General features: G+C 41.8%; 2 protein-coding genes across 4 annotated transcripts in view; one reads left to right on the top strand and one right to left on the bottom strand.

The window, feature by feature from the left end:
- The window catches only part of LOC116693369 (Fanconi anemia group A protein-like), a 35,235-nt gene extending 34,130 nt beyond the window's left edge, over positions 1–1,105 (top strand). The window contains exons 40-42 of one of the 2 annotated variants that reach the window (XM_032522290.1): positions 102–263; positions 411–501; positions 674–1,105. In XM_032522290.1, coding sequence (XP_032378181.1) covers positions 102–263; positions 411–501; positions 674–772 — 352 coding nt within the window. In that variant the 3' untranslated portion in view covers positions 773–1,105. The remainder of the gene's footprint in view (positions 1–101; positions 264–410; positions 502–673) is intronic. The other variant, XM_032522291.1, reaches the window with a different exon arrangement.
- On the bottom strand, positions 974–9,242 carry LOC116693400 (zinc finger protein 276-like). Of its 2 annotated transcripts, XM_032522346.1 has the most exons (12): positions 9,104–9,242; positions 8,201–8,476; positions 7,381–7,753; positions 7,212–7,252; positions 6,067–6,483; positions 5,199–5,280; positions 4,545–4,625; positions 4,319–4,438; positions 3,787–3,862; positions 2,979–3,096; positions 2,461–2,560; positions 974–2,169 (listed from the first exon to the last, which is right to left on the bottom strand). In XM_032522346.1, exons 2-12 carry the CDS (start codon positions 8,445–8,447, stop codon positions 1,890–1,892), a joined length of 1,935 nt encoding a protein of 644 aa, XP_032378237.1. In that variant the 5' UTR covers positions 8,448–8,476; positions 9,104–9,242; the 3' UTR covers positions 974–1,889. The 2 variants fall into 2 exon arrangements, with proteins under 2 accessions (XP_032378237.1, XP_032378238.1); XM_032522347.1 differs by lacking the exon at positions 9,104–9,242 and having other exon boundaries at positions 1,890–2,169; positions 7,381–7,699; positions 8,201–8,447.
- Between the last annotated feature and the right edge of the window lie 1,025 nt (positions 9,243–10,267).

Here is a 10,267-nt window from a genome sequence, read left to right on the forward strand (position 1 = left end):
CTACTGTGACACAGAGTTTCCCTTTGGGGATCAATAAAGTATTTCTGAATCTGAATCTGTATAGGACCTACAAAAAAGTTGTGCGTTTGTGTTTTTTGTAGCCTGCTGCTCCAGCAGAGTGCTGAGCTGCTACAGAGGGCTGTGTGTTGTCCAGGGTTCCTCCAGACTGCTGTCCTCTGCTACATCAGTCTACTGCAGCTTTCCCTGGAAGGACACACACTTACACCAGCCACTGAACCCTCTGACAATCAGGTGACTGAGCCTCAGATCATGGTTTATGATGACAACATCAACGTATATATGCTTATGTAAAGCACTTTGAATTGTGTATTAAGTGTGCTATATGCAGTAAGTAAGTTGCCTTTCCTTAAATCTGTGGCATTACTCTGAAGTCAAACCTATGAATTGTGTTGTCAGATTCTGAGCTACGCCAAACAGTTCCTTCTGAGAGCGATCTCGCAGACGACTCCAACTGCTCTGTCCTCCAGCCAAGTCAGACAGGTAACAGACACACACACACACACACACACACTTACTGTACACAAAGTACACTTCTGTATGCCTCTTGGTAAGACCTACTATTGGCAACCTTCACTTATCTCTCTCGCACTCTTCTGTCTCGTCGTCATCATCGCTCCTTCCGGTCTATGTGCTGCTGGGTCTCCTGGTCCAGCTGGAGTCCCAGTGTGCAGACCTGGACCCAGAGGTGGCTGCGGCTCTCTCTGTGCACCTTGAACCTCACAGCCTCAGCCCAGAGATGGACTTCCTCTGAAAGCCGCGGACTGACGTTCAGACAGAGAAACTGCCTAAAGTGAACCGTACTTGACTACAAAAATGTTCTCTGTTCCCTCGAGCTTTAGAGGAGTCTCGTTCCCAGTAATGGTAACCGACTATTAATGTAATCTAACAGAAACACGTTCCTCTTGTCATATTTATTAAACATGGTTTAGATCTTACCAGTTTTACCAAAATGTTGTCTTTTTATACATAATGCACACAATACTTTATTATACACATGTTCATCTGAAGCCCTTTTTACAATACAGATTTACACTCTTAAAAGTACTTAGCTCTGTAATAACTTAATAAAAAAACAGTGACCTAATAGAATTGAACTGAATGTTCTTGGAAATCATTCTGCGTAACTATCTGCTCTGTGAGGCAGTAACCGCACAAACAAGTGCTTCACATATATTAACAAGAATATTGAATTATAGGACTTACAATTTAATGCATATAGGTTATGCAGTTGTGAATTTGTGGCTGCTACTGTGTACTTCAGCTATCAAATAAAACTGTATTGTTACTTTATTTGGCTGCACTGTAAAGCGATACACCAACTGCTAGTGTACCAGTGGTTATTTTCATCAAGTCCTTGTTCAATTCATACTCTGTGTGGGAACTAAACGCCCCACAAGTGACCCAGAAACTTAGATCCTAAGATCCCTTCACTCCAGAGATTTGTCAATGATACATGTGAAGGAGCTTGCCCTCAGCTGCTTCCCAGAAACAAGCTGGAACCTGAACTTGTGGTATAACTGGCCGAGACCTGACAATGAAAAGAAAGATTAAGTTTGGAATGAAAAGTGATACTTAAACCGTAAAGAGCTAGTTTAGAGATAGTAATTATGAGCAGGTTGGTCAATATCTACTAAAATGAAACTTTATAATGAAGACAATAGTTTGACTTTGTTGTTATGATGCAAAAGCTGGGCTAAATATATTGGTAGAGAACTGAGATCAACATCTGTATTGCCATATAGCAAGTTCCTACCCCAGTCCATGACCTAAATTAGAAAAAAATGTAAACTGTAGTACAGGTTGTCAGAAACTGGAAAACTCCCAGTTTAAGAACCCGTGCAGCCGACGTGGACCGGGACTCCCTGTCGTCATCTGTCCTGGTCTTGCTGAACCACCTCCCTGGTCAGAGTGATGGCGTGCGGGTCCGAGTACTCTGGTGGCTGCTGCTGCTGCTGCTGGCTGCCTTTCTGAACCTCGGCCTGAATCAGCGGGTGGACCATGGACATGTGTACGTTCAGGTTGTGGGCCTTCTCAAACCGCTTCCTGCACATCAGGCACGCAAACTCCAGGTCAGCCTCCGCCTTGTGTTTGGTCATGTGGTATTTGAGTGACGCTCGCTGGCGACACTGAAAGCCACACACCTCACATCTGGAAAAAAGAAAAACTTTAAAATGTATAGCCTCTCTCTCCTGTCTTTTGCTTCCGACTTTTAATTCAATATTTTTAGGTTCATACCTGTATGTTTGGGTTCCAACTAGAACATGTTTACATAGTTTGATGTTATAAAAACCCATTATCTTTCTCATACTGTCAGTCTGAATATACCTGTATTGTCTGAAACGCTCCCCCCCCCCACCTCCACCTGATTTATTAAAAAAAGACATAGAAATCTCACTTTCTACAATATGGGACCTTTTAAATCACACCAACAGTACTTACTGTAGTGGCTTGGCCCCTGAATGTCTCATCTGGTGAACTGAAAGGTGTTTCCTCTGTTTGAAAGTTTGGCCACACTGGTCACAAATGTAGTTCCTCTCCTCTGGAAACATACAGATGGCAGTCTCAAGTACGAGCCAAAGTACACATTAACACCTAAGACAAATGCCTTTTTGATTGAACTGATTGTACAGTTGGTTCAACATGGCATCACAACATCTATTCTGATTAAAGACAAAGTGTAGGCTTCTTATGACTCAAAATCATTCAACCATAACAGCAAAACAAATGGCTTTTCATGAAAGCCAATACCTGCTCCAACAAACATAAAATACACCACTCTGCCTCCCTCGAGCACCTACCCTGAGATCTTTATAGCAGTTATCAAGGATCACCAACAACATGCTTATTGAAGCTGAGTAACCCATAAAGAGCCCTACTAAGCCGAATGTGCCTTATGATACAGGCCCAGCACATCTATGCGGTCCACAAACAAATCCTAATCTTTTTGTTGACCTCACCTGTGTGGATAAGCTTGACGTGCCGCTGCAGGTAGCGGTCGATCATGAACACCTTGTTGCAGCCAGGATGAGGGCAGGGTCGCGCTCTCACCTCCTCATGATGCTCCTTGATGTGCTTCTAAAAAATAAAAAAAAACTTCTTGATAAGAGAGAAAAGATTCTTGAACTTCACACAGAATCTGGAGCAGTATGGAGAACAACAACTATCATGTGCGGATGAAAAACAATATTGTTCTTGTTCTCTTCCACGTGTCCAAAGGTAGATTAGAGGTGATTCCTATATGACCAAAAAAACAGTAATACACATTTTTTTCTATATACCATACGGGATATCAATTTTTTGTAGTGACATTATCTTGCTATAGGCTGGACACCTAAAACTAACTACTGAAGCATCCTTAAAAATACACCATCGATTCAATTACAAAATATATATTTTTTAAAGCTATAGTGCATAGTTTTTGTCTCCCTCAGAGCTAATTCTAAAAAATGACAACACTGTTGGCACATCCACACGATACAGCCTTCCGTGATCGTGCACAGTTGCTAGTAGCCAAGGAGGACACAGAGGATTAAAAAACATGACTCTCCAGAAGAGGTCATTATCTTCACTTAAGTTTCTGCGCGGGAAAGTCACGATCTCCTGAACATAGTCAGAGATCCAGAGAGAGGGGTGTGGAGCTGAGAGTCTTATCTAGCTTTGGAGCATCTCATCTGGTAATGGCTTGAATGTAACGGACATTTATTAATATCAAAAAACTATGCACTAAAATAAATAAAAATAAAACGTCAGTTTGGGAATTCTGACCTTCAAACCATCAGGAGCTCTATAGACGGCTGTGCAGCCCTGATACAGACACTTGTAGATGTTGGGCAGCTCCTCTCTGAAAATAAAAAGGCAATAATAGTTTGTTAATGCACATGTATACTAAACCACATTATAATAGTTAACATATAATCATAGTTCAACAGGCAACTGTGACCTGATTAAAATGATTTTCTCAAAAATAAATTCTCATTGGGGATAATGTAACTCATCATAATGTATAATATAAGTCTAGTCGTTTCAGACATTTTAATGTGGAAATTCTTTATATTCATATTATATCTTTAATTCATGTTTGTGTGTGCATGTGTGTTTTTTGGGGCTGTGTGTAATGTTACGACAACAGTAAGAATTACATCTCCCCATTAAAAGATTAATAAAGTTCTTCTATAAGATGCTTCCCACTGAGATAAACAACACATTTAAATATTACATTTAACTTATGCTGAATGGATGCTGTGTATTAAAGGAAATATAGGACTCAAGTTAACTAACTTAAAATATGCCTCTGTACCCCTTAGGTTTGAACTTGTTTTTCCAGCCGGGTTTGGGTCCAGGTTTTTTTTTGATTTTGGGCTCCTCCAGGGCCTTCGGGTTTCTTCTTCTCTTGTTGGGGATGGCCACCCTGCAAGCTCTGTGACGGGGGAGAGAAAGGTACATTAAACACAATCCTGGGGTTCTGTCACAACTCATTTTCATCTTTGCGGTTTTTGAAAAATCTGAAGAATATCTGTACCCACCTCTTGTCTGAGTACGGCTCGAACAGATCGTCGTCTGATAATCCTTTTTTACTCTCCTCAAAGTCATCCTCCGAGATGACCCTACACACACACACACACACACACACACACACACACACACACACACAACCACACACACACACACACACACACACACACACACACACACACACACACACACACTTTTCTTGTAAATGTTATGGCCTTTTATCAATCTTAATCTAATCACTTTTAAAGCAGAGAAGTAGAGACATTCCAATACCATTTGTTTCCTTCCCGATACTGATATATACCTGATATTGCGTATTGCCCAATACGGAGTAGTACCGATCCAGTGCAAAGTCGGTCAGTCACAATGGAAAAAACCAAAGATAAACTACTTTAAAAGTAGAGACTGAGATATTAAAAATACAAATCTATCTGATTGACTAAGAGCTGTGACTCTTCACACAAAGTAAAGGAGAGTAATTCACTGATTAAATTATGTGGTATTGGATTTATGCATAGATTGTTTATGTGTACTTGCCAATATCAGCGATTTTTCGTCGCATCGGAGGCATTTTTAATACTGGTATCGGAACAACTCTAGCTGAGAAGCACCCCAAAACTTGGTGGTTATAAGACAAGAGGAAAGCCAGAAACAGTGGGACTAACCTGTCAGACAGATCGCTGTCAGCAGCCCTGTCCTCCAGCTGGGCCTGAGCCGGAGACAACGCCACCTCATGACCTGTCAAATCTAATGCAGGGGACACACAAGCCAGACGTGAGGGTACACAAAATGAATAATACTGTTAGTCATTAGACACTTTTGATTTTGTGTTTGGATATGTAAACTCTGGGCTTTATGTAGAATGTGACATTTAGAACAGATGACAAGTGGTACCTTGTTTTCAGCCAAATACTAATAATAAACTAAATCCTTATCAATGGGTACTAACAACCCTTACCCATGCTGATTGGTTGTTGTGCAACGATCGTCCATTAGACCAGAGCGGATCTTAGATAAGACCCCATGAGAAGATAACAATAGCTGCAGATGACGGCTAACATTACACAAGCAAGTAATGAAGGCAAAAACAATTGATTCAAGTGAGAGAAAACTGAACTCAAAGCTGTTGAACACCGTTTCACACTGTTCTGAGGAAACATGTCTTTCAACCAGGAAACCGTAGCAAAACGGTGCACAGCGTTTTGAGATTGAATGTGCCCCAGGAATGTTGTGTGGCCTATCCAGACCCTCCTCCGCTGAGCTGTGGAGGAAGGTCTGTCAAAACCAGAGTAGGTTCTTAATGTCTCTAGCATAAATACCAGCAGGTTTGTGTTTGGGATGTTTGGTTGTTAACGCATGTTCCTATTCTTAGGATGCTATGAATATGACTGCTGATGGCTTACAAATAGAGAAGATCACTTTTTGAGAATTGACATGTGAGTACCAGTGGTTTCAGTGGCCAACACAACCACTATGTACAGATGATGCTGCCTCACACCACCTCAGGATATCATAATCTATAAAGAGTCTCACCTTCAGTGTTGCTGGTCCAGTCAGCCAGCGCTGAGCTCGGAGTCTGCACTGGAACTGCAGATGGACTGTGTGGAGCCAGAGAACCTATACTTCCTGCTGGGGTCCTTCCATTCCTGCTGGGCTGCTCTTCTTCTTCTTCATCTTCCTCCTCTGACATCATTCCATCACCATTGCCACTCCCTAATGCTCCACCGCTGAAGTTCAGCAGGTACCCTGGGTTGGTAGCGGTTGTGCACTGAGAATCCATGACATACCTGTGACCATCCACGCAGCCCCAAACAGCCTTCACGGAGCCCCAGCACTGGCCCTCCAGCACGTCCTTTAGGTTGGGACAGGAGCGGCAGGCCTCTCCGTGGTGGTGAGCCCAGGACACCAGGCTGTGGAGGCACTTACGGTCTGAGGTAAAGGACTGTAATGCTGAAAGAGAACCACAGAAGGTCTAAATGTCCAAATACTGTGTGTATAATCATTAATTAATTACTTATCATTTTTCAGCATATTGCAATTGAAGTGGTTGTCTAACAAAACGTCTGCATTTCCTTATTGGATCTGTTTTCCGGATGTAGAACGTCTATCCTGTGACAGGAGACGTTGGCCAGTCCCAGAGAGAGAGAGAGAGCATACCTATTGGCTGGTCTGTTCCTTCAGTGATAGTTCTGTTTCCCTTAGCCAAAGGCTCAGGGCTGCAGCTAATTCAAGGCTAAACTATTACATAAGATAGACGTTATTGCCATCCATCTATATACAGTACATAGAGGAACAAAATTATGTAAAAATGTATATTGTCCAGTGGCTATTTGCTGTGAAAACGGTGAGGAGAGCTGGTCTGCTGCCTGGTCTAGCCTATAGCCTAGCATGAACAGTGGCAAACCTGTGTGAGAGTGGTTTCCTCTCACACAGGTTTGGATGGCAGCCTTAGCCGGCTACGAGCACCAGAGGCCGAAGCCGCAGGACGGCCTGCTGCAGCCGTCTGGACCGAGACAGGCCGGCAGCGGTGGGAGAGGAAAGTAGTTTAGCCTTCTGCTCGCCGTAGCTCACGGCTGCAGCTTATTCAATGTTTATATAGCTAATTAGAGGCTCATATCACAGGATGTCGTCTCAAAGGGTCAGGCCACAGGCAGAGAAGAAGAAATGCTTTTATTTACGTGTTGAGCCATGGTTTACGGAGGCATCGGGACATTTCTTCCTGAAATAGAAAAAAACATTTTTTTTGTATATAAAACATTTGTAGATTATCTGCCTGAACAATTGAGAACCGTGCAATGAGTACACACTTTTAAAGACACACTCTGGTTCATTTTTTCTTGGACGCACCAGCTTTTTAGGTTCTCCTTCCCAACTGGTGGGATGTTGACTCTCTGCAGAAACCTGATCAGGATGCTGTGGCACTTGTAGAACTTGGAGTGGCATTTCTTGCAGATAAACTCTGATAATCGGGGGTCACGGTCCAACTGGACCCCAACCAGTCTCTGGAAGTCTGTGTGGAATAAAAGGGGAGACTGGGCCGCGGAGTCTGACTCATTGTCAACGATATCCGTGGAGTCCTGAGGCCACTTGTTGAAGGCGTGCCGCAGGCTTCGTGGAGAGAACTTCCCATGGCAGAGCCGACAGACCGCAGCCGCCAGTCTACCCGCTGGGAGGACAAACACATCAGTCATGGCCGAAGACTGACAAACGGACGCTGTTTCTGATGGGGCTCCAAAGGAAAGTGAGTCAAATTAGGGGACCTTGAGTTCAGGTTATCTTAACTTGAATGAAAAGGACATCATAATAAAACTCCATTAAAAAACCTGCAAATTAACCTTAGCTTTATGTCAAATGTGTTTTACATTGTATTACATTTGTATGGCCCGTCAGTCAAGAAAACACAATGTGTATTATACATATTTTCTTGACTTCGCTTTGCTAGCATGCAGACAATCCCATCAACATGCATCTGACCCACTAGCAGCACTTTGTTAAAAAAAAAAATCCACTGTCTACTACCACCAACACAATATGTAATTATTATATTATAATCATTTTGGTAACCGCAGAGCAGACAGGGAAATATACTTAAAATGTTTGCTGATAAGCAAAGCAACTATACTCCGCTGCCTTTTAATTGACTGGGGTTTGGTACCGAGACACCCACCTGAGGATCTGGACTTGCTCTCTGGGGGTTTCTGGGTGTCGCCGGCTGCTGTCACACCACAGTCCAAGTCTGCAGTCTTGTCCTTTGCAGGGGTCTCATGGTAGAAGGCGTCTGTGGTTACAGGGACAGTCTTCCGAGGTCTCCTTCCAGGTGGACTCTTCTCCTCGCTGACACTCACAGGTGTCCGTGTCCTGCTGCCCTGTCCTGATGTCTCCAATGCCCGAGGACGCCTGCTCTTCTTCTTCATAGCTGGTCCTGATGATGGAGCCCTGCAGCCTGCACACACCGTAAGACAAGTTCCTATGACGTCATCTCAGTCTTGGAGTATGATAGTATGGATGTATATGATAAACAATCATTTAAACAATTTATTATCTTTCTCTTTAAATGACTGTCCATGTTTTATTAGATATACAGTCTAAAAATAAATTCTAATTTTTCTAAGAGTAAGGTACTCTCCTGTGCACCAACATTTTCCATTTTAAACATAAACACACTGCCAACAAGTTATCGTGTTATGTTATGGATTTATTTATAGAAACACTATTTTCTGCTGGCCATGTTTTCCCACAGTGATTATTGAAAAACATCCAGTAGTTCGATGAATATTATATAACGTTACACAGACAATAAGTAGTTAGAGTACACGTTACATTCCCTGCTGACTTGTAGCTTAATAAGATAAATCTATTATTTTACATTGACGTCATTAAGTTTAACGTTACAGTCACCCCTAATAACCCATTTCCATTTTATTTCGGGACAACAACGTTATTAATATTTCAACGAGCTAGCGTTAGCTGGTTAGCCTCAGCATCCTGCACGAGCCTGCTACGTCTGCTAGCTCCTTTCCTAATGCCGGGTCCTTATGGGTAATGTAGTTAGTCCTGTGGCACAGCCTACCGTCACACGATATTAATCCGAGTACATGTTGTTTATGACAGAAAAGATGATTTTCATGAGCTCTGTGCGGTGTCAGCGCTGCTCCCAGGTGTAAACATTAGAACCCGGAAGTGCTGATGGAACAAAATCCAGGAGAAAATATGATATAGCGCCACCCATAGCCATGATAAAATATTACGTCCATGGGTGGCGCCACCCGCCGCCAGTAATATGTCATAATAATAAAGTGTTGCTGACATCATGGAGACATTATGGAGGATGGACGATCACAGTTAATCCTGCAGACAGATATAAAGCTATTTCTCCTCTGAAATATAATATTGTGTATGTATGCGCTTGTGTTAACGTCAGTGTATTGCCGGGCAGGATCATAGACTGTATATTATTAATATTCCCGGTCTATGGGCAGGATAGAGCTGCTTTAGCTGAGCTTCGTCACATTCCTCACAGTGGCCAGTCATGTGTCGTTATTGGTGTAGTCACACAATGTAGTCATTAAATATCAATATCAGTATCAATATGAGATCTGAAGGTTTGAATATGGTACTACTATCTTGATTGTGAAAGCTACCCACCCATCTCCCACATTGTTCATTTTCTAATCTGCAATAGTTCTTATCACAATTTGACTTTCATCACTTATTCATTTTTTATTTTAGTATTTACATTTGATGCTACATTTTATAGTAAATGTAATAATATGAAGAAACATGTTGAATTGTTGTACATTATACTCTATTCCTGAGATTACTTCTGTTAATTGAATTGAAATACTTAATTCATTTGAATTGCTGAGAGTCAATAATTATAATCCCGTTATTCATAAACGAACACCAACAGAGGCCATTCTGTTGCCTAATGAGTAATATTTGGTGATAATAAGTAGGATGTGCTTATTAAAGTAAATGTTGAAATAAGATCACACTTTTGCTAAAGATTATTGAGTATTCTGACATTGTTACTTTTGCTCATGTTAAGTAAAAGATCTAAATACTATTTGTTACTTAATATTAAGAAGCAGTTTGTCTGCTTGGGCGTTGTTTTTTTGCAAAATACTTTACATTGTGATGCCTATTATTGATAAGGTTGCAAATGCATGCACAGAAGTTATTTAAATAGGTCACAGATGCACAGCTAAACCCGTGTGTGTGTGTGTGTGTGTGT

The sequence above is a fragment of the Etheostoma spectabile genome, chromosome 8, assembly GCF_008692095.1.
Source record: "Etheostoma spectabile isolate EspeVRDwgs_2016 chromosome 8, UIUC_Espe_1.0, whole genome shotgun sequence".
Classification (NCBI taxonomy): Eukaryota; Metazoa; Chordata; class Actinopteri; order Perciformes; family Percidae; genus Etheostoma; species Etheostoma spectabile.

Excerpts from the sequence above, each read along its gene's own strand:
- LOC116693400 (XM_032522346.1), bottom strand. The coding sequence starts at position 8,447 with ATGAAGAAGAAGAGCAGGCGTCCTCGGGCATTGGAGACATCAGGACAG. Across the intron at positions 7,253-7,380 it reads AAGGAGAACCTAAAAAGCTG|GAAGAAATGTCCCGATGCCT; the intron begins GTGCGTCCAAGA and ends TTTCTATTTCAG. Across the intron at positions 3,863-4,318 it reads AACAAGTTCAAACCTAAGGG|AGAGGAGCTGCCCAACATCT; the intron begins GTACAGAGGCAT and ends TTTTATTTTCAG.